The 24,940-nt window shown below is 44.2% G+C and overlaps 1 protein-coding gene across 1 annotated transcript in view; it reads left to right on the top strand.

Annotated features, from left to right (window-relative positions):
- The first annotated feature begins 303 nt into the window (after positions 1-303).
- The window catches only part of LOC121855142 (probable chitinase 10), a 42,653-nt gene continuing 18,016 nt past the window's right edge, over positions 304-24,940 (top strand). Inside the window, exons 1-4 of the mRNA XM_042350010.1 lie at positions 304-436; positions 3,601-3,723; positions 6,200-6,336; positions 20,956-21,011. Of these exons, the coding sequence (XP_042205944.1) occupies positions 304-436; positions 3,601-3,723; positions 6,200-6,336; positions 20,956-21,011 (449 nt within the window). The remainder of the gene's footprint in view (positions 437-3,600; positions 3,724-6,199; positions 6,337-20,955; positions 21,012-24,940) is intronic.

Here is a 24,940-nt window from a genome sequence, read left to right as displayed (position 1 = left end):
ATGTATGTATGTATGTATGTATGTATATGTATATATATAATGTGTAGATGTAAAGAAATTGAGGGAGGTGTGGGGGGTAGTGAGGGAGAAGTGAGGGAGATAGTGAGGTGGGAGGAGGGAGGGTAGGAGGTGAAGTGAGGTGGGGAGAAGGGGGAGGGAGGTCAGGGTTTGGAGAGGAGGAGGATAGGGAAGGTAGAGGAGGGTACAACCAATGTCTTCATAAGTCCACTTTTGCCTTCGACGCTGCCTGCTGGCCCAGCGCTCTAGACTACCCCGCCCACCCGCCGCCCTCCTGGTACCGGTATGTTGGGTAACGAGACCACCACATACGCCCACTTGATGCCGGTAGCTGGAAAAACACGCTCACTAACATGTCTAAGTACGCCTGCACGTTTCCAAGTACGCCCACACATACCTGATGCCTCCATATGCCCAAGTACGGCCGCACATTACCAAGTATGACCTTACGCGATCAAGTACGGCCACACATACCAAATGCAGCCGCACATACCCGTGCACCCCAAAATACGGCCACACATACCCAAGTGCGCACATACTAAGTGCAGCCACACATATGAAGTACGGCCGCATGCCAAGAACGGCCACACACCCAAGAACGGCCACATACCCAAGTGCAGCCCACCCTGCCCAAGTGGCCACACATACCCAATACGCACACATACCCCAAATACAGCCACATACCCAAATACTGCACATACCCAAATACAGCCACACCTATCAAGTGCAGCCCACATCCAAATACAATGCCCAATACACACATGAGTTCAGCCACACATACCCGTGCAGCCACCTACCCAAGTACAGCCACACACAACCAATCACGCCCTGGCATCAGCTGTTTTTTAATAGCACCAGCTGATTCCGCCATCCTGACCTTGACTACATAACATGACACATGCCCCCCTAGCCTCTCCTGACCTGACTGATGTATACGTGTGTGTGTGTGTGAGAGACAGTTTCTTTATGTTGGTATCGTAAGACTAGTGTGTTGCCACTCCTGGTCACAAGTGGGGGTAGGAGGAGGAAGGAGGAGGAGGAGAAGGAGGAGTGGAAGAAAGGGAAGGGAAGAAGGAGGAAAGGAAGAAGGGCAAGTGGAAGAGAAGAAAAAGTGACCACAGTTAGGTTTGGTTAAGGGAGAATTATTTAAAGTAAATCATAGGTAAATTAATTAAGGCAACTCAGGTATATTATTAAGGTAAATGGAGGTAGGTTACGTGTACTGAGTAAAAGTTAATGGCCTCCTCCTCCCCGTCAGTGGTTCGAGGTCACCACGACAACGGACTGGCCACACCCAGCATCCTCTCCCTCCTTCTCTCCCTCCTTCTCCATCCTTCTCTCCCTCCTTCTCCCTCCTTCTCTCCCTCCTTCTCTCCCTCCTTCTCCTCCTTCTCTCCTCCTTCTCTCCCTCCTTTTCTCCTCCTTCTCCCTCCTTCTCCCTCCTTCTCTCCTTCCTTCTTTCCCTCTCCTCTCTTCCTCCTCCTCCTATCCTTCTCCTCTTTCTCTTCCCTCTTTTCATCTCCTCCTTCTTCTTCACCGCCTTCCTCCATCCCCGACCCCCCTCCCCTCTCCGTGATGGGGTGGGGTCATGAAGCTGGAGGGGGTGTTGGAGGAGAAGGGAGAAATGTTGGTGTGGGTGACGAGGAGGGGGCGTTGGAGGGAGGGTGAAGGTGGTGTTGGAGAATGGGTGAGGAGGGTGTGAGGAAGGTGGGGTGTGAGGAAGAAGGGGATGAGGTGATGGGTTAGCTGGTTTTTTGAAGGTCGAGGTGGGGCTAACACCACCAGCCAGATACAACAACACCTGCATACAACACCTGGCCAATACTGTATTCATGTCTCCCTCAAGGTGGGGTGGGGGGGTGCAAGGTGGGGTGGGGGTGCAGGTGGGGTGGAGAGGCAGAAAGGGGGGTAGAGGGAGGTGGGATATTGTCTCAGCTGTTTCTTCATTTTTAACAATATACAATTAACTTATAAAAGCCCTTTACATCTAGCGTCCCTAGCAACCTTGACAAGTGAAAGACGATGATTGGTTGCTAAGGGAGTTGTGACGCCATATTGGAAAATTTACCGCCATTAGTTTTCAATTTATAATATATTTTTATTTTTTTATGCATATTTGTTTTATTATTTTGATATTTTGTTTCATAACTGGTGCTACTAAGTGAAGGTATCTAGTTAAGGTAGAGTTTCAGTGTTAATTTTGTCTCATAACTGGTGCTACTAAGTGAAGGTATCTAGTTAAGGTAGAGTTTCAGTGTTAATTTTGTCTCATAACTGGTGCTACTAAGTGAAGGTATCTAGTTAAGGTAGAGTTTCAGTGTTAATTTTGTCTCATAACTGGTGCTACTAAAGTGAAGGTATCTAGTTAAGGTAGAGTTTCAGTGTTAATTTTGTCTCATAACTGGTGCTACTAAGTGAAGGTATCTAGTTAAGGTAGAGTTTCAGTGTTAATTTTGTCTCTAACTGGTGCTACTAAGTGAAGGTATCTAGTTAAAGAGAGTTTCAGTGTTAATTTTGTCTCCCTATTGGTGCTAAGTGAAGGTATCTAATTAAGGTAGAGTCTCAGTGTTAATTTGAAGTCATTTTACTATCAAACTCTTAAAGTGGATTCTCAAATATTCAGATACGAGAAATTTTTACCGTAAGAACCTTCGAGAATCTGAACTTGTATTACGATCGAATTAGTTATCTTAAGTTTATATATAAAAAAACCCACCTGCATCCCATTACCTGTGGTCACCCGGTCAGGTTAGCATTCCCCCCCACTACCTGTAGAAAACATGTTAATCTAGAACATGATGGGCCTTCCTCCCCTCCTCTCCTCCTCTCTCTTCTACCCCCTCCTCCTCCTCTCCTCTCTTCTCATCTACCGTTCTCATCTCTCCTCCCCATCTATTCCTCCTTCCTCCTTCCTCCTTCTACCTTCAATCCCCTTCTCTTCCCTGTCTTCCCCTTCCTTCCTCCCCCGTTAGAGTCACCCACATTAAACAGTTACAATTTCCGCTTCATTCCTTCAATAATTTCCTTTCATTTTTTTCAGTATAAAATTTATTATTTTTCTTATGAGAGAGACAGACAGACGAACAGACAGACAGACAAGAGAGAGAGAAAGAGAAACTCGCTAAAAACTGGTAATAATCAATATGGCGTCAATACTCTACAAGGACTTCATTTATTTTGCTCCACATTAAGGTCACTCGTCTGTGTGTGTGTGTGTGTGTGTGTGTGTGTGTGTGTGTGTGTGTGTGTGTGTATGTGTGTGTGTGTGTTACCATTATTATGAAACAACCAACATCACAACCTCAATTCCTTCACACACACACCCCACACAACCCCACCCCCACACCCCCACCCCCCCACATAACTCAATTCTAAACATATTACCATAAAATAAACCATTAAATAATTTTCATACTTAACAATATGTAACAGATCCAAGGCATGAACTATACCCCTGGCATAGTTTACTTAATATATCCAAATAGCTCTTACCAGTGTGTGTGAGCAATGAAGCTATTTTATACCTATTACATAACAGTCTAAAGTGTGTTTGTTCAACTTATGATTAGTGTGTTTTTACAGCAATTGCAGTAAACAGGGAGACTAACGTTAACTGTTATCCCGAAGGACAGTTGGTGTTAGTATCCAGTTTTGAACGAATTTATTTCTCAATTGGACGTGATTTCCTGTTCCGTTGTGGCTCAGGTGAGAGGTGAACGATAATGAGAGAGAGAGAGGGTGAACGATAATGAGAGAGGTGAACGATAATGAGAGAAAGGGGGAGGGGGTGAACGATAACGAGAGAGGGTGAACGATAACGAGAGGGAGAGAAGAGGTGAACGATAATGAGAGAAAGAGAGAGAGAGAAAATTTCGTAGAGAGAATGTGTTATATACGAGAGAATTAGAGAGAGAGAGCGAGACAGACAGACAGACAGAACCTAACCTAACTTTGGTACCGGCTCACACAAAGCACCTAAGAAATTAAATTAAATATATCAAGGACATATTTTTACCGTAACTCATTATACACCTGAGTGGAACCTTACCTAACCTAACCTAACCTTACCTAACCTTACCTAACCTTACCTAACCTTACCTAACCTTACACAACCTTCCTTACTAACCTTACCTAACCTATTTCCTACCTAACCTTACCTAACCTAACTTCAACCTAACCTTACCTAACCTTACACAACTAACCCCCCTAACCTTACCTTTACTACACCATACCTTACCTACCTTCACCTTTTCTTATACATACCCTAACCTAACTTCTCCTTACTTACTAACCTCTTCTTCTTACATACCTTACCTAACCTTATACCTAACCCTTCCTAACCTTACCTAACCCCTAACCTATTTACCTCCACCTAACCTTACCTTACATACCTAACCTTACTATTACTTCCTTCTTATACCTACCTAACTAACCTAACCTTACCTAACTTATACCCTAACTTCTTTACTTTACTTTACCTTATTTATTTATGTATTAATTTTATTTTGTCTTTTTTGGTAAGAATAGCATTCAGGGTGATTCTGGTTTCGTCTTGATGAGATCTCTCTCTCTCTCTCTCTCTCTCTCTCTCTCTCTCTCTCTCTCTCCTCTCTCTCTCTCTCTCTCTCTCTCTCTCATTTAACCTATGTATAGTCTGTGTGTGTGTGTGTGTGTGTGCCGTGTGTACATCTCATTCTCTAAGATATCAGTCACGTGTCTGTAAGCTTCATGGTATCTTTGTATAAGTCCGTCTAAAAACATTCACCCAACATAAAAGACAGTCTGTATGTCTGTCTGTCTGTCTGTCTGTCTGTCTGTTGCGTCAGGGAAATCTGTGTTGAAATCTCAGAGCAGGATTGGCTAGTAAACTTCGCTACATCTTACTGAAACAACGAAATGTGGACCACGGTGTTGTAAATAGCTTACGGCGGGGAGAGGTTACGTCAGCTGGTGTACTGTAAACATTAATCAGCTGACTACTTGTAAACATTAATCAGCTGACTAGTAAACATTAATCAGCTGACTACTTGTAAACATTAATCAGCTGACTAGTAAACATTAATCAGCTGCTGTAAACATTAATCAGCTGACTAGTAAACATTAATCAGCTGACTAGTAAACATTAATCAGCTGACTACTTTCATTAATCAGCTGACTACTTGTAAACATTAATCAGCTGACTAACGTAAACATTAATCAGCTGACTAGTAAACATTAATCAGCTGACTAGTAAACATTAATCAGCTGACTAGTAAACATTAATCAGCTGACTAGTAAACATTAATCAGCTGACTAGTAAACATTAATCAGCTGACTAGTAAACATTAATCAGCTGACTAGTAAACATTAATCAGCTGACTAGTAAACATTAATCAGCTGACTAGTAAACATTAATCAGCTGACTAGTAAACATTAATCATCTGACTTGCTATAAATAATAAACATCTATATATATTGTAATTTAAAAGCAATGTATATCTATATAAATTTTTAAAAGCAATGTATATTTACCACATCTAAAAATCACAATAAACTTAAAAACTCAAGCATTGCCATATACCACTCATCTTGCACAGCTATATTGCATTCACCAAGCGTTATATTGTTGAGAATGTGTTGCATATTGAGCTTGCAACGAGTCACTTGTTCTCACTCTTCAATAGCTCCTGATCCATTACGTAATCAAAGACCTTCATAATGTTTGTGTGTTTGTGTGTGTGTGTGTGGTAGTATACATACACATAGATACACATACCTACACATACACATATAGAGGACACTTACACACATAACATTGACACACACTCATATGCAGATTAACAAGCACATACATACATACATACTGTACACACACATACACATACACACACACATACACACACACACCTCAAGGGCCCTGTAATTATTCCTAAAGTGGTCATTATGTTTTGTATCGTGAACTTAAGTGGAGGAAGGGATTTACTCTCTCTCTCTCTCTCTCTCTCTCTTCCGTCAACGAAATCTTCCACCTGTGATAGTCTAAAAACGTACTTAACAATATTCAATATACGTTCAACGAGTGTACCTACGTTCAACGAGGTGTACCATACGTTCAACGAGGTGTACCATACGTTCAATGAGGTGTACCATACGTTCAACAAAGTGCAGCCATACGTTCAACGGTGTACCATACGTTCAACAGGTGTACCACACGTTCAACAAGTGTACGCGTTCAACAGAGTGTACCATACGTTCAACGAAGTGTACCGCACGTTCAACAGTGGCGCCATACGTTCAACGGTGTACCATACGTTCAACAAGTGTACCACGTTCAACGAGGTGTACCGCACGCGTTTCAACAAGTGTACCATACGTTCAACAAAGTGTACCATACATTCAACGAGGTGTACCATACGTTCAACGAGATTGTACCATACGCTCAACAAGTGTACCATACGTTCAACGGTGTACCATACGTTCAACGAGGTGCACCGCTACGTTCAACGAGTGTACCATACGTTCAACAGGTGTACCATACGTTCAACGAAGTGTACCATACGTTCAACGGGTGTACCATACGTTCAACGAGTAAATGACCTGTGGTGAACGAGGGGTGACACGCCCTATGATAGGTAACACAACTGTCATCAAAATCGCCCTTTAAAAACACCAGTATCTAATGGTGGACACACATACATACATACATACACACACGCACATACGCAGATACATACACCACGCAGATACATACACACACCACAACGCAGATACATACACACACGCATACGCAGATACACACGCATACACGCAGATACATACACACCGCACATACACACAGATACATACACACACGCATACACAGATACATACACACACATACACGCAGATACATCACACACGCACATACACACAGATACATACACACACCACATACGATCATACACACACACATACAAACAACCCACATACACCAGATACATACACACAACACACCAATCATACACACACACACACATACGCAGATACATACACACACACATACACGAATACATACACACACGCACATACACGCAGATACATACACACACGCACATACACGCAGATACATACACACACGCACATACACGCAGATACATACACACACCTACCAGAAATACACACACGCACGACATACACGCAGATACATACACACACACATACACCAGATACATACACACACGCATATACACCATACATACATACAAACCACAGACATTCACGCATACACATATGAATGCACATATACATGCATGCACACACACACACACACAAAAAACGAAAGCGAGAGAAAAGTTAAATAGTAATTATAGTTCTGAGGTAAATTCACCTACCTGTGGCAGTACACCTGTTATTATAGTGCTCTCTCTCTCTCTCTCTCTCTCTCTCTCTCTCTCTCTCTCTCTCTCTCTCTCTCTTTCTCTCTCTCTCTCTCTCTCTCTCTCTCTCTCTCTCTCTCATCAGGTACTATCTTGCAATTAGTTTCCCGTAGGGTCTCCTCCTCCTCCTCCTCCTCCTCCTCCTCCCCTCCTCCTCCTCCTCCTCCTCCTCCTGCCTCCTCCTCCTCCTCCTCCTCCTCTCCCCTCCTGCTCCTCCTCCTCCCTCCTCCTCCTCCCCTCCTCTCCCTCCTCCTCCTCTTCCCCCCCTCCTCCCTCCATCCTGCTCTTCCTCCCACGTGATAGATCTTGAATGATGCTTCCTCCCTTCACCTTCCTCCCTTTATCTTCCTCCTCCTCCTCTTCTTCCTAGGTGAAATAACCTTCTTTTGTTCACTTCCGTTCTTCAGGTGTTATGTTGTTCTTTGTTCTTCTGCCTCGGTTATGTCTCTCTCTCTCTCTCTCTCTCTCTCTCTCTCTCTCTCTCTCTCTCTCTCTCTCCTCTCCATGTCCTGGTCGCCTTTCTCACTGGAATTTCAACACAATCCTGTCGTTCTGGAAGCCACTGACGTCATCCCAAGTCATCATCACTTTACGTCATCATCACTATTACGTCATCATCACTATTACGTCATTATTACAACTACGTCATCACTACGTCATCATTACGTCATGAATCGAAAGAGACGAATCACACAAGACTTTATCCTTGAAAGAATCGTGTCTGTGTGTGTAGTCCTTTCACTATCTATCCATCTATCTATCTATCTATCTACTCTTCTATTATCTATCTATCTATCTATCTATCTTAAGTTCATACAGTATATTTATTTTTAGTGTGTTTTTGTTTTGTTGTTTTGTTTATTTACTTTTAATGTATAAAGTGATGTACAGGTGTGTGTGTGTGTGTGTGTGTGTGTGTGTGTGTGTGTGTGTGTGTGTGTGTGTGTGTGTGTGTGTGTGTGTGTAGAACTGGCCTTGGTGTGTGAGGGTGGGAGGAGAGAGAGAGAGAGAAGAGACCTGTAACTATCTCTAATCTTCTTTTAAGTTTACCAGTTTCCCTACACACACACACACACACACACACACACACACACACACACACACACACACACACACACACACACACACACCTTGGGGAGAGATAGCCAGGAGTGTCTCACATATAAGTAGGTTGAGGAGGTAACGTCGTGTGTACAACCAGGATTTATGGAAGAAGGAGGATGTAAGGGGGGGTTATGGTGTAGGGGTAGGGAGGGGAAGGAAGGGAGAGAAGTGGGGAGGAAAGGGAGAGATGAGGGAGGAAGGTGTGTGTGGGGGTGAGATAGAGGAGGAGGGGCTTGTGTGTGAGAAATAAGATGTTAAAATATTGGCGTCTTATTCTGTGTGTGTGTGTGTGTGTGTGTGTGTGTGTGTGTGTGTGTCTGTGCGTGTGTGTGTGTGTGTGTGTGTGTGTGTGTTATGCAAGTGTTATGTGGGTCAGATCATCGTGTCACACTAAGAAAGGTATTACTTGCAATATAACTCAACCTGTGGTCACGCCAACCCTCCTTCCTCCTACTTCCCCTTCTAACCCTTCACTTCCCTCCCATTCTTCAACCCTCGCCCCTTCTTCTTTCCCTCACCTCCCCTTCTTCACACCCCTTCCCCTATTATACCACTCATCAACATGTCACAACAACAACCACAACAACAACTGCCATCACCTGAGTGTTCCCATATTGTTGAGAGATAGAGATAATGAGAGAGAGAGAGAGAGAGAGAGAAGAAAAAAAAAGAGAGATAGCCAACAGTTTCGTTTGTTCAATCCAGTAATAACAATCGACTCGCTCTCAAGGATGGCGGCTTACGGTGAACTGTTCCTCACACACACACACACACACACACACACACACACACACACACACACACACAGCTCTCTTGGCTCAGTTTCCCCGACAAGAACCATTGCCCGCTGTCAAGGGCGTCAGCACGATGTGAATTTCTCTTGTGTGATGAACAGAGAGAGAGAGAGAGAGACCATTTTGCCAACATCTTGACATCATAATATTATCAGACACACGCCCCCAGCAGTACGACCCCAAACACGACACCCTACCCTCAGCAATACAGGTATACAAACAATATACCTAGACAGTACAGGTATACAAACAATATACCTAGACAGTACAGGTATACAAACACATATACCTAGACAGTACAGGTATACAAACACATACATAATACAGTTCTGTTTCTTCTTTACGACTATCCGGTTAAAGAAGTCCGGTTGAATTTGCTAGGGTTGTATTGTCTTACCGAATACCATTGTTTGTATACCTGTACTGTCGTATATGTTATACCTACTTTAAATTGTTGTATACCTATGTCATTGTTTACTACGTTCCTTATTGATCCTGTATTGTCCTGGGTTCGAGTCCTCCTGAGACACACATAATAAAAGTGTTATCCATTGTGACTAAACTAATTACAGGTGTCCTCCAGGTATTAGCAGAGGTCAACAGAGGTCAATAGAGGTCATAATAACATAACAAAATAAAGGACTATCACCCGAATGTTCTCCAGAAAATGTTATCAGTGTTGCCAGATTCATTGATAGCCTTTGTGGGAGAGTGGTAACACTGATCTGCCTTAATCCACCCCCCTTCCCCACACATCTTTTGTGTTGGTAATACTGTTGCTACTTACTGCGTCTTAGGTGCTCGTTCCGTTAACTCTCTCTCTCTCTCTCTTCTCTCTCTCTCTCTCTCTCTCACGTGTTTACTTTCACTCACACGCCACCTTACCTTAGCAATATGCTCCCCAGACCGTTTAATTAACACCTGCTAAATGACAGGAGTTAAGTGACAGCTGTTCAAGTTCAGGTATTCGGTGACAGGTGTTAATTGAGAGGCGTGACAGGTGTTAATTGACAGGTGTGACAGGTGTTAATTGACAGGTGTGACAGGTGTTAATTGACAGGTGTGACAGGTGTTAATTGAGAGGCGTGACAGGTTAATTGACATGTGTGACTTTAATTGACAGATGTGACAGTGTTTATTGGAAAAGTACACTATTAATCCTCTCTATAATGTTAACCCCATGAGTATGATGATTTAACCCTTGAGTATGATGATTTAACCCTTGAGTATGATGATTAACCCCTTGAGTATGATGATTTAACCCCTTGAGTATGATGATTTAACCCCTTGAGTATGATGATTTAAACCCTTGAGTATGATGATTTAACCCTTGAGTATGATGATTTAACCCCTTGAGTATGATGATTTAACCCCTTGAGTATGATGATTTAACCCCTTGAGTATGATGATTTAACCCCTTGAGTATTGGTGGTAATGGTGATTTCAATGGTGCGTGAGAGAGGTATCTTAAGAGGTGTCGGATGGGAAAGTAGGATGACTCTCTCTCTGTTAACACTTAATCATTATATTTTATTTTATTATTATTATTATTATTATTATTATTATTATTATTTTTAGTAGTTGAAGTTAATACTAGTTATAATAGGTGAAAGGACACACACACACACACACACACACACACACACACACACACACACGCACACACACACACACGCACACGCACACACACACACGTCATCTTACCTAGACTGTAATCTGAACACAGGTGATGACACAAGCCATAGTGACAAAAGTGTCGTAAGGCTCGTCACCCTATACTATGACATATGGACTTTTGGCCTTAACGACACCTGTGGAGTAACACTGTATTACCCCGAGGTCTTGCGAGATTCACTGCGTTTGAGTGATGTGTGTGTGTGTGTGTGTGTGGTTGGTTGGTTAGGTGTGACTATATCAGGAAATAGTTGTTGATAATTGTGGTGGTTGTGGTGAGTGTTGGAAGTAGTGGTAGTGGTGGTAGTAATGATTGTGGTAGTGGTGGTAGTGTTGGTGGTGGTGAAAGTGGTAGTAATAGTCCTGGTGGTGTAGCAGTGATGGTGGTTAATAGTAGTCGTAGTGGTGGTGGTAATAGTGGTAGTGGTGGTAGTGGTCGTCGTTCCGGTATAGTAATAATAGTGGTGATGGTGGTAAGGTGTAGTAGGGGAGGGGTGGTGTGGTGTTTGAGGAAGGGGGGAGAGGAGGGTGTAGGGGAGGGGGAAGGTAAAGTGGGGAAGGGGTTAGGTAACAGAGGGAGGGGGAGCGAGCAGGGCAGCGGGTCGAAGAAAGTGAGAGTACTACCCCCTCCTCCCTCCTTCTCACCCCCCCCCCCTCCCCACAGGTCACTCAAGGGCAGCTCGCAAACCCGACATAGCCACCGAGTAAACCCCGTTAACTTGTACTATACTCAACGTCTTGGTTAGGTTTGGTTAGGTTTGGTTAGGATTGCTTAAGTTAGTTTTAGATGATTCAATCGTCAGGGACACTGTATTAACAACTAGTCCACCATTAAATACTATATCACCATTTTCTCACCATACAATCTCTGTTAACCTAACCAAACCTAAACCTAAAACGAACCTAACCTAACCTAACACTACATTACAGTGTCACATAGTCCAGAACTTTCTAAAGCAGTGTAATGTGACCGCCAGAAGGGATCTCTATGTAAATTTCCCACCCAATTTCCCATAATTTACGAGAATTTGGCGATTTTGGCGATAATCTTGGGAATTGTCTCTCGAGTAGAAGAAATTTGGCGATTTTGGCGATAATCTTAGGAGTTATGTCTCTCAGGTCGAAGGAATTTGGCGATTTTGACGATAATCTTCGCAATTGTGTCCCCAGAAAGGTGTGTCAGGGTGATAAGAGTTTTAATTACCTGTCGACCTACTTGAGGACACCTTCACCAGGTAACTACGAGTAAATAGAACGTAATTAGAATTGGTGTGGTTAGTTTCGGTTCTGATCGTGCGGAAAACGTCGTACAGTCCAGCAGTCAAAGAGATAGATAGATAGATAGATAGATAGATAGATAGATAGATTTAACTAACGCAGCTATAAACAGTTGAAGACCCTAATCTAACCTAAACTAAGCTAAGCTAACCTAACCTAACCAACAGGCTGAAGTGATTTGCCTAGTTGTAGTAATTTGGTGACTACTACTACTACTACTACTACTACTACTACTACTACTACTACTACTACTAAACGTGAGGCGGAAGGGGAAGGAGATGGGAGATGAAGAGTGACGGAGGAGGAAGGAGTGAGGGAGGGGAGGGAGGGATGGAGGGAGGGAGTGGGGGGAAGGGAGGGAAGGAATGGGGTGTAGAATGGTGGCGAGAGACAGGAAGGGGGAGGGAAAGGGGAGGGAGGGAGGGGATAAGACGGTGTGTTAGGTGGGGGGTGAGGAGGAGGGAAGGTGTTTGATGAAAGTGAGAGTTGGTGAACCGCCACACACACACACACACACACACACACACACACACACACACACACACTCACACTCACACACACACACACACACACACACACTCACACACTCGACTTGCCCAGTTACACACTTAACCAAATCTACAGTTAGCCAGTCAAATATTTAGACAGTAAACAAAAGAGCTAGAGAACTAGACAGTCAGTTTGTTAGACAGGTAGACAGTCACCTAATGAAACAGTCTATTAAACAGTCAACCAGTTAGGTATATAGACAGAGAGTTATTCAGACAATCAGACAATGATTTAGCCAGTCAGAAAGTCAATTTGGCAAGCAGTTAAGTCGCTACCCACTCACTCACTCACTTACCCACTCACTCACTCACTCACTTACCCACTCACTCACTCACCCACTCACTCACCCACTCACTCACCACTCACCCACTCAGAAATGGGTTTAGAAAGGTTGTAATAGGTAAGGAAATGGTGGCGTTGGGGGGGTGCAGAAGGGGAAGGGGGGGAGAGAGAGAGAGAGAGAGAGAGAGAGAGAGAGAGAGAGGAGAGATATTAACCACCAAACACTATCCTAACATAACCTCTGTCTCCTTAAATACCAGCTAAAAATGTCAATGAATCTGTACCCAGGTGTGTCTCAGGTGTGTACCCAGGTGTGTGTGTGTCTCAGGTGTAAGTGAAAGTGATCTTAAATGGGATAGAGTTATCTTACCTCCCTCTCTGTAGTTCTTGTGATCATCAGTTAATAACAACTAATTTAGTCATCAAAGGTTAATTATTATCTGTGTGTTATTAACCTCATTTAACACACCTGTCTATCTACTTACCTCTCTACCTACACACCTGTCTACCCACACACCTGTCTACCCACACACCTGTACTCCACACACCTGTCTACCTACACACCTGTCTACCCACACACACCTGTCTACTACACACCTGTTCACCACACACCTGTCTACCCACACACACCTGTCTACCCACACACCCCCACCGCATCTTGGCTATAAATCCTGCTCCCCTATTCAAGACTCCTCCTCCCCCTTCCCTTACCCCCCTTCCTCACCCCTCCTCACCCCCCCTCTCATACCATTACCCTCCCCCTGATAAACCAGACCTTTCATTGAGGTATTTGAAGGACACCTCCCCACCTGCACCTCCCCAATACCTACAGCAGCTCCCCAACACCTCTCCTCACCAACACCTCCAACTGCACCTTCCCAACACCTCCCACCTGCACCCTCCCCAACATTATAGGGAGGTGTGTGTGTGTGTGTGTGTGTGTGTGTGTGTGTGTGTGTTCGTCAAATTTACATAACAAAGCTATGATATATTTTACGTCTATCTATCTATCTATCTATCTATCTATCCATCCCAACACAACATTAATTATGGAGAAGAAAAGGGATGGTTACCCCTTCCGGCAACACCCTCCCCCCCTTTTTGGCTACCCTGCGTCCTTCAATCCCCACTGCTTCAGACTCACTTGACCTCTGACCTCAGGAGTTCCCAGATGGTCAAGACGTAGATATCCCATATTTGTGTGTACTGGAAAGGTCATAGTGGTGATCCTCCCTGACCTCCCTCCCCTCCCCCCTGACCCCCCTCCTCCTTCCAAAGCCTACCGTTCATACATATGCAGTCTGCAGGTGTGTGTGTAAGGTGTGATGTATTGGGTAGAGAGAAAGGGATAGTCCACACACACACACACACACACACACACACACACACACACACACACACACACACACACACACACTTTATCATGGCACCAGCACACTCCCATTGACGTCCCTAACTCTCACTGTCTCTCGTGGATGAAGCAACACTGTTTACTGTCACGCAGAGAGAGAGAGAGAGAGAGAGAGAGAGAGAGAGAGAGAGATGTTAATATTTAGAGAATTTTAAGACAGCAACAACACCGTCAATATCTATTTATATATCTGTCTGTCTATCTATCAAGGCGTGTTTACAACCTCACTATATACAAACTAATTAATTCATATTACGTCATACCTCACTCCTAACTCTAACCTAACTCTAACCTAACCTAACTCTAATCAACTTGAACAAGGAGGTGTGAGGGTGAGGGAAGAGGAGAGGAGGGTAGGGGAAGGTAGAGGGTGAGGAAGGGAAAGGATAGGGGAAAAGTAGGGAGGGAGGGTAACATTACGTAATAGAGGCAGGTAACACCTATTTTGGTTACCTGGTGATTATGGTAATTAATGTAGGATTTACCTGAAGATTATCCCCACTAGTTTATTTTCAAGTGTTGATTACTTACATTTACGTTACCTGGTAGGTGATGTTAGGTTAGTGTTTGGTTAGGGTTAGGTTAGGTTAGATGTTGTTTGGCTAGGTTAGCGTTTCGTTAGGTTATTATTCCTATACAAAAAGTCCACAAACACCCACAAAAGTCCACAAATTCCCACAAAATTCCACAAACACCCACAAAAGTCCACAAATTCCCAAAATTCACAAACACCCAAAAGTCCACAAATTCCCACAAAAGTCCACAACACCCAAAGTCCACAATGTCCACAACACCCACAAAAGTCCATAAATTCCCACAAAAGTCCACAAATCGACAAGTGAGTATTGAAGCTTTCTCAACACTTATCATATTGTGGAGGGGTGTGTTGGGGGGGGGTGGGAGGGGTGGAGGAATGGGGAGGGTGGAGGAGTGGGAGAGGAGGGTGTGGAGGAGTGGGGAGAGGAAGGTCAACCAGCTCTCCATGGTGTGGGATGGTGGTGGTGTGAATGTGGTTGACGTTGTGAATGTGGTGGTAGTGGTATAGAGGTCTCATTGGCTAATCATTGAGTGATACTAATACATGATTGGTTAATGAATCTAGCTTCCTCCTCCTCCTCCTCCTCCTCTCTTCTTCCTCCTCCCACCGTTACTCACTCTAAGTACATCAAGGTAGGTCTCTCTCTCTCCTCGGCTGTAGGTTTAACCCCTTTGAGTCGCGTGTGGATGCTGTCAGCCTCCTGAGTACAGTGGTTTAACCTTGAGTACAGAGACTGTCTCGAAACCTTAAATACGATTAGATTTTCCTTCCTGTGTGTGTGTGTGTTTTGACAATGAACCTGGGGGAAGGACATTGAACTTGGGGTAGGGGGGTGTGGGGAGGGGGTGGGGAGGGGTGGAGGGGGAAGGGTCATCGCTATTAAAGGGTTCAAGGTTAATATAGTACTGTTTTAGAACTTTTGTTGTGTATGTGTGTGTGTGTGTGTGTGTGTGTGTGTACAGTCAGGCGTGCAGTATTGGTCAGATAGCCACATTACTTCCTTTCTGACGCACCTTACCACACACACACACACACACACACACACACACACACATACACACACACACACACCCCACACACCCACACACACACACACACACACACACACACACACATACACACACACAACAAACCACTGCCCCACCCAGCATTTTTCCCAACCACAAGAAATAATGGCATAGAATAACTCCACTCTTCTCTCTCATGATAACTGGGTCTTCTATTTATATCCCTTAAATCATCGTCCTCAAAGGTTAAATCATCGTCCTCAAATAACTAAATCATCGTCCTCAAAGGGTTAAATCATCGTCCTCAAAGGTTAAATCATCGTCCTAAAGGGTTAATCATCGTCCCAAAGGGGTTAAATCATCCTCAAAGGGTTAAATCATCGTCGTCAAAGGGTTAAATCATCGTCCTCAAAGGGTTAAATCATCGTCCCAGGTTACATCATCGTCCTCAAAGGGTTAAATCATCGTCCTCAAAGGTGAAATCATCGTCCTCAAAGGGTTAAATCATCGTCCTCAACGTAAGAGAGAAACACACACACACACACACACACACACTATAATTTATTCAGATCTTATATAATCACGGTTCGATGACGGCGATGATTTAACCCTTTGAAGACGATGATTTAACCCTTTGAGGACATGATTAACTTTGAGGACGATGATTTAACCCTTGAAGACGATGATTTAACCCTTTGAGGACGATGTTTTAACCCTTTGAAGACGATGATTTAACCCTTTGAGGACGATGATTAACCCTTTGACGACGATGAATTAACCCTTTGAAGACTATGATTTAACCCTTGACGACGATGATTTAAACCCTTTGGCGACTATAATTTAACCCTCTACGACACTTACATAACCCTTTCACGACTCTGATGATTATTTAACCCTTAGGTCTCAAAGGGTTTACGAGAGCCAGTTAAGGGGAGAAGCGACCTTATAACTGTGTTTGGTGGAGTAAAGGAAGAAGTACGAGTTTTGGTGAGAGGATGGTTGACTACAGTGTGATTATGGTTGAATTGGTCCCATTTTTTTTGTTAAGTTGTCATTTTGGGTTGATTTTATTGTTGGTTGAATTGTTATCAGTTTTATTACTACTACTACTACTACCACTACTACTACCACTACTACCAATTACTACTACCACCACCACTACTACCACTACTACTAATACCACCACCACTACCTACCACCACCACTACTACCACTACTACCACCACTACTACCACTACTACCAACTACTACCACTACCACCACAACTACCACAATCGCAGGTCCGTAACACATTTGTCAAGTAGCCATGAGCTTCACACTTTCTCGGCACACCTCGTATGACCAACCAGTGAAGGAAGTGAAGGAAGGAGTGAAGGAAGTGAAAGAAGGAGGAGGAAGTGAAGGAAGGAGAGAAGGAAGTGAAAGAGGGAGTGAAGGAAGTGAAAAAGAGAGTGAAGGAAGTGAAGGAAGGAAGATAATGCGAACGAAATGAAGGAAATGAAATAGATAATGAAGGAAGGGAAATGATATGTGTGTTTTGTGGGAGGTGTGTGTGTGTGTGTGTGTGTGTGTGTGTGTGTGTGTGTTTTCTCTTTAGTCACGCATACATTCTCTCTTTCTCTCTCCCACACACACACACACACACACACACACACAGATATTAGACAGACAGACAGACAGACAGACAGACACGAATACTTCAAGAGAATTTTATGGCCTGACAATCACCAAGAACACTCCAAGTCTCATGCTCATAACACCGCCATTATCACCACAAACACCACTTTCTAAATATCATCCGTCTCTCTCTCCTTTCCTTTTTAAAATGCACTGTTTACATTATTTCTCACGACTGGCCAATCACAGTTCACCCAGATGACGTTTATAATTTAAGACACGTGATTGGTTTGTATCTTTTTTATAACCAGCCAATGAGAGTTTAGGTTGATGACGTATTTTCACAGATAGCCAATCACAGGATATATTAGATTTATCCTTTAATCTCACGTTATTGGTTGTTATCTGATGTAGCTAGCCAATCACAGCTCAGCTAGGAGATGACGTATAAGGCTATCACCAACTATTTCCCTCAAATTTCATCTATTTTAATTTATTTACTTTATTGTATTATGCTCTATATTTCACGTCTGTCTGTCCTTTTAAACTATATTTTCTATAGTAATATAATTAATCTCTTGTATATTTTACCTATATTGTTTTATTTTATTTATATATTTTTTTTTTCAGTTTTAATCTATTTCACTTTTTTTACTTTCTTGGGATAGTGTACAGTAGTTTTTTGGTGTCTGTCTGTCTGTCTGTGTCTGTCTGTATGTGTCTGTCTGTGTCTGTGTGTCTGTATGTGTCTGTCTGTGTCTGTCTGTCTCTGTCTGTCTGTCTGTCTGTGTCTGTCTGTCTGTCTGTCTGTATGTCTGTCTGTCTGTCTGTGTGTGTCTGTGTCTCTCTGTCTGTGTCTGTATGTCTGTCTGTCTGTGTCTGATAGAAAGAAGTGTATGTATGTGTGTGTGTGTGTGTGTGTGTATGTGTACATATTCAACATAATTAATGCACATGAAGACCCAACTACACACACACACACACACACGAAGACAGCCATCCTCACTGTTGACAGGTGGGGTAGACAGGTAGACAGGCAGTATCGACAGGTGAGACAGGTATCAGGTTTAAGACAAGCGACTGGATCATTCACCGCCTCCGGGCTGTCGGCTGTCGTGTAACAAGTTTCCCTCGGCTAGTCTCTCTCTCTTTCTCTCTCTCTCTCTGTATTCGTCGGGATTGCAGCTCCATTCCATCCATTCTGTCGGGCATATCTCCTTCAGTATGTGTCGGTCCGTCGGTCAGGCTCTATCGGTCAGTCCATCTGGTGGAGGTAGTGAATGAGACAGAATTGCCCTGAGCATAAAGGAGTTGGAAATGCCTTCATGTCGGGCGGTCGTTGAAGGTCGTGTGCTGAAAGTGAGAGAGAGAGAGAACGAGAGAGGAGAAACAGAGAGAGAGAGAAGATTCACACTTGAGAGAGAGAGAGAGAGGATTCACGAAACTTGGAGAAAGAGAGAGAGAGAGAGAGATTCACACTTTGTCTGTGAGAGAGAGAGAGAGAGAGAGGATTCACGAAACTTTGTAGGAGAGAGAGAGAGACCAAGAGAGAGAGATGAAACGCGGAGAGAGAGAGAGAGAGAGAGTTACCAAAAACTAAGACCTAGTGAACAGTGCTTAACAACAACAACAACAACAGCAGGTCCATCGGTAAGCCCCGCCCACATTGTACCCACCATTACAATTCGTAGAAGCTCATTGGCTGTCTCTTGGCCAATGAGTCGCAACCACACTTTGGCAACGGAAGAAAAACCTCGATCACTGACAGACAGACAAACGTATTTCTTTCTATATCCTCCTGTTTGGTCGATAAACTTGAAGGGAATAAAAAAAAACAAGAAAAATTGACAAGTTTAGTTGTTTTCTGACGTGTAATTGTACGATAAACTACCAAATACACGTGGTTAACTACCCTCTCCCATATAAACAACATCTACTCTTAAACTACGGCCTTTAGTTTACCATCATTAGACCCCCAAACTACGCTTTATTTAGACCCCAAACTACGCGTTATTTAGACCCCAAATTACGCGTTATTTAGACTCCAAACTACGCCTTATTTAGACCCCAAACTACGCGTTATTTAGACCCCAAACTACGCCTTATTTAGACCCCAAACTACACGTTATTTAGACCCCAAACTACGCGTTATTTAGACCCCAAACTACGATACAGGTAGACACAGCAAGATGGATGGACAGGTGTGAGTGGGCTCATTACCTGACGATACCTGCCATGGTCAAGGTGAGGTTCATTATGTATATACAAGTTTCCCTTCTTGATTACCTGTGTGTAGTATATCAGGTTCCCTCCCTTCTTCTTTCCCTCCCTTCCCTCCCTTCTTTCTTTCCCTCCCTTCCCTCCCTTCTTTCTTTCCCTCCCTTCCCTCCCTTCTTTCTTTCCCTCCCTTCCCTCCCTTCTTTTTTTCTTTCCCTCCCTCCCCTCCCTTTTTTCTTTCCCTCCCTTCTTTTTCTTTCTTTCCTCCCTCCCTCCCTTCTTTCTTTCCTCCTTCCCTCCCCTTCTTTTTCTTTCCCTCCTCCTCCTTCTTTCTTTCCTCGCCCTCCTTCTTTCTTTCCCTCCCTTCCCTCCCTTCTTTCTTTCCCTCCCTTCCTTCCATTTTTATTTCAATGGCTCCTACCTTCACCCTCCTTCACCCCTCTTCCACCCCCACCTCCCTAGCCTCCCCAACACATCGTCTGGGGGAAGGGAGGGAGGGAGGAATTAACCTCCAGTCTCTCCCTTATCAACAGCAGGTGAGAGAGTGTGTGTGTGTGTGTGTGAGAGAGAGAGAGAGAGTGTGTGTGTGTGTGTGTGTGTGTGTGTGTGTGTGTACCTTAAGGCAATAGGCCCCAGGGAAGGTCTTAAGAGAGGTTAGGTTAAGTTTCCACATAACGCACACCTTCCCTCTTGATAATAATACATATTTGTCAATTTCTCTCTCTCTCTCCCCTCTCTCCCCTCTCCCCCCCTCCCCCCTCTCTCTCTCTCTCTCTCTCTCTCTCTCCCCCTCTCTCTCCTCCTCCCCCCCCTCTCTCTCTCTCTCTCTCTCTCTCTCTCTCTCTCTCTCTCTCTCTCTCTCTCTCCCCTCTCCCCCTCCCTCCTCTCTCTCTCTCTCTCCCCCTCCTCCCCTCTCTCTCTCTCTCTCTCTCTCTCTCTCTCTCTCTCTCTCTCTCTCTCTCTCTCTCCCCTCCTCCCCTCCCTCTCTCTCTCTCTCTCTCTCTCTCTCTCTCTCTCTCTCTCTCTCTCTCTTATTTATATTTTTTTAACATATTTCATTATCATTTAACAGAGGCCAAGGTGGCTCCTGCTGGGAGCTGCGCTGCTGGCGGCTTTCACCTCTGGAGAAAGGTAAGAATAGGGCGACTCAACAACCATCTATTTCTAGCCCCCCCCGTTATGCTTCTAGACCCCAGTTATGTTTCTAGACCCCCAGTTATGTTTCTAGACCCCAGTTGTGTTTCTAGACCCCCAGTTATGTTACTAGACCCCCAGTTATGTTTCTAGACCCCAGTTATGTTACTAGACCCCCAGTTGTGTTTCTAGACCCCAGTTATGTTACTAGACCCCAGTTATGTTTCTAGACCCCAGTTATGTTTCTAGACCCCCAGTTATGTTTCTAGACCCCCAGTTGTGTTTCTAGACCCCAGTTGTGTTTCTAGACCCCAGTTATGTTTCTAGACCCCCAGTTGTGTTTCTAGACCCCCAGTTGTGTTTCTAGACCCCAGTTGTGTTTCTAGACCCCAGTTGTGTTCTGACCCCAGTTATGTTTCTAGACCCCCAGTTGTGTTTCCTAGACCCCCAGTTGTGTTTCTAGACCCCAGTTATGTTTCTAGACCCCCAGTTGTGTTTCTAGACCCCCAGTTGTGTTTCTAGACCCCAGTTTGTTTCTAGACCCCCAGTTGTGTTTCTAGACCCCCAGTTATGTTACTAGACCCCAGTTGTGTTTCTAGACCCCCAGTTATGTTCTAGACCCCAGTTGTGTTTCTAGACCCAGTTATGTTTCTAGACCCCAGTTGTGTTTCTGACCCCCAGTTATGTTTCTAGCCCCCAGTTGTGTTTCCAGACCCCCAGTTGTGTTTCTAGACCCCAGTTGTGTTTCTAGACCCCAGTTGTGTTTCTAGACCCCCAGTTATGTTTCTAGACCCCAGTTGTGTTTCTAGACCCCAGTTATGTTTCTAGACCCCCAGTTGTGTTTCTAGACCCCAGTTATGTTTCTAGCCCCCAGTTGTGTTTCTAGGCCCCCAGTTGTGTTCTAGACCCCAGTTATGTTTCTAGCCCCCAGTTGTGTTTCTAGACCCCAGTTGTGTTTCCAGACCCCCAGTTGTGTTTCTAGACCCCAGTTGTGTTTCTAGACCCCAGTTATGTTTCTAGACCCTCAGTTGTCTTTCTAGACCCCAGTTGTGTTTCAGACCCCCAGTTGTGTTTCTAGACGTTGTGTTTCTAACCCCCAGTTGTGTTTCTGCCCCATTATGTTTCTAGACCCCCAGTTATGTTTCTAGACGTGTTCCAGACCCCATTGTGTTTCTAGACCCCCAGTTGTGTTCTAGACCCCCAGTTGTGTTTCTAGACCCCAGTTATGTTTCTAGACCCCCATTGTTTCTAGACCCCCAGTGTGTTCTAGACCCCCAGTTATGTTTCTAGACCCCAGTTGTGTTTCTAGACCCCTATGTTTTGACCCGTTGTGTTTCTAAGCCCCCAGTTATGTTCTAGCCCCCAGTTGTGTTTCTAGACCCCCAGTTGTGTTTCTAGACCCAGTTATGTTTCTGAGCCCCAGTTGTGTTTCTAGACCCACAGTTATGTTTCTAGCCCCCAGTTGTGTTTCTAGACCCCCAGTTGTGTTTCCAGACCCAGTTGTGTTTCTAGACCCCAGTTGTTTCTAGTTGGTCACCCCCAGTTGTGTTTCTAAACCTCCAGTTATGTTCTAGCCCCAGTTGTGTTTCTGACCCCATTATGTTTCATCCCCAGTTGTGCTGAACCCCCAGTTGTGTTTCTAGACCCCCAGTTGTGTTTCTAGACCCCAGTTATGTTTCTAGACCCCCAGTTGTGTTGACCCCTTCCTAGCCCCCAGTTGTGTTTCTAGACCCCAGTTATGTTTCTACATCCAGTTTGTTTCTAGACCCCCAGTTGTGTTTCTACCACAACCCCAGTATGTTTCCCCCAGTTGTGTTCTAGACCCCAGTTATGTTTCTAGACTGTTGTGTTTCTAGACCCCAGTTATGTTTCTAGACCCCAGTTGTGTTTCTAGCCCCAGTTGTTTCTAGACCCCAGTTGTGTTTCAGACCCCAGTTGTGTTCTAGACCCCCAGTTGTGTTTCTAGACCCCAGTTGTGTTTCTAGCCCCCAGTTGTGTTTCTAGCCCCCAGTTGTGTTTCTAGACCCCAGTTGTGTTTCCAGACCCCCAGTTGTGTTTCTAGACCCCAGTTGTGTTTCTAGACCATGTGTTTCTAACCCCCAGTTGTGTTTCTAGCCCCAGTTGTGTTTCTAGACCCCCAGTTGTGTTTCCAGACCCCCAGTTATGTTTCTACATCCCCAGTTGTTTCTAGACCCCAGTTGTGTTTCTAAACCTAGTTGTGTTTCTAGACCCCAGTTATGTTTCTAGCCCCCAGTTGTGTTTCTAGACCCCAGTTATGTTCTACATCCCCAGTTGTGTTTCCAGCCCCCAGTTGTGTTTCAGCCCCCAGTTGTGTTTCTGAGCCCCAGTTATGTTTCTAGACCCCCAGTTGTGTTTCTAGCCCCAGTTATGTTTCTAGCCCCCAGTTGTGTTTCTAGACCCAGTTATGTTTCTAGCCCCAGTTGTGTTTCTGAACCCCAGTTATGTTTTAGACCCCAGTTGTGTTTCCAGACCCCCAGTTGTGTTCTAGACCCCCAGTTTGTTTCTAGACCCCAGTTGTTCTAGCCCCCAGTTGTGTTTCTAGCCCCCAGTTGTGTTTCTAACCCCAGTTGTGTTTCCAGACCCCAGTTATGTTTCTAGACCCCAGTTGTGTTTCCTAAACCCCGGTGTTTCTAGACCCCAGTTGTGTTTCTAGACCCCCAGTTATGTTTCTACATCCCCAGATGTGTTTCTAACCCCCAGTTGTGTTTCTAGCCCCCAGTTGTGTTTCTAGACCCCAGTTGTGTTTCTAGACCCCCAGTTGTTTCAGACCCCCAGTTATGTTTCTAGACCCCCAGTTGTGTTTCTAGACCCCAGTTGTGTTTCTAGACCCCCAGTTGTGTTTCTAGACCCCAGTTGTGTTTCTAGACCCCCAGTTGTGTTTCTAGACCCCAGTTGTGTTTCTAGACCCCCAGTTGTGTTTCTAGACCCCAGTTATGTTTCCAGACCCCCTCAGTTATGTTTCTAGCCCTCAGTTATGTTTCTAGACCCCATCGTCATTTAATATTACCTGGGAGACACCTGTGTGACGTCACCTCATACACCTGTTGCTAAAGGATACGTGTGTGTCGTGCATCTGGCATCTCCCTCTTTGTTTACATTCCGTCAGCTGATTGATGACGTATGACTCGATATCTATTGAAACTATCGAGTAAATAGAATGATAGATAGCTCTCTCTCTCTCTCTCTTTCTCTCTCTCTCTCTCTCTCTCTCTCTCTCGCTTATATATTTTTACTCGCCGAATAATGTACAACTGCTTCCCCTGAGACGACCGTCACACCAATCACGTTTCATTCGGGAGTGACGTCACGTGGCTAGCTCGGCCAATCAGAAGTCAGTCATGTGTGACGTCATGGGAATAGCTTCTGACCAATCGAGTGTAAGTGATGTCACGTTTGAGGTCACGTTCCCAGCCGCTGATCAGTCTTGTCACTCCTGTGTCTTTCAGATTGATTCTAGTTCGTAAAATTTTACTGTATTAAATTTATAGCGAAGCCTTAGCCACACCTGTGTCTATCAGTGACGTCACACACAGCAATAACTTCATTTATGACGTCAGGTTAATTTAATCTAAACAATCAGTAGTGTATGAGAAATCTTGTGATTGGTTGGTTTCAGCTATTCCTAAGTGAGGTGGCTGTTGATTGGCCGAGGTGATATCTAGGTCGGTGTTGAGAAACCACATTTTGTTTTTTATCATTATTATTAATTAAACGTTATACAAGAAATAAAAAAAAACAATAGAATGAATAACATAAATAAAATACCTCCTTCTCACATCTAGTTGTAAAAAAAAAAAAGATTTAAAATGAATTTGTTTTTTGTTTTAGCAAGATGGAAAAAAAATACAAGTCATTTTCTCACGGAAATCCATCTGACGACTTTCCCAGTGATATGAGAGTGA

This window comes from Homarus americanus, unplaced genomic scaffold (genome assembly GCF_018991925.1).
Source record: "Homarus americanus isolate GMGI-L3 unplaced genomic scaffold, GMGI_Hamer_2.0 scaffold57563, whole genome shotgun sequence".
NCBI lineage: Eukaryota > Metazoa > Arthropoda > Malacostraca > Decapoda > Nephropidae > Homarus > Homarus americanus.
Note: the sequence above shows the minus strand (reverse complement) of the source record. Positions and strands in the feature narration are given on the sequence as shown.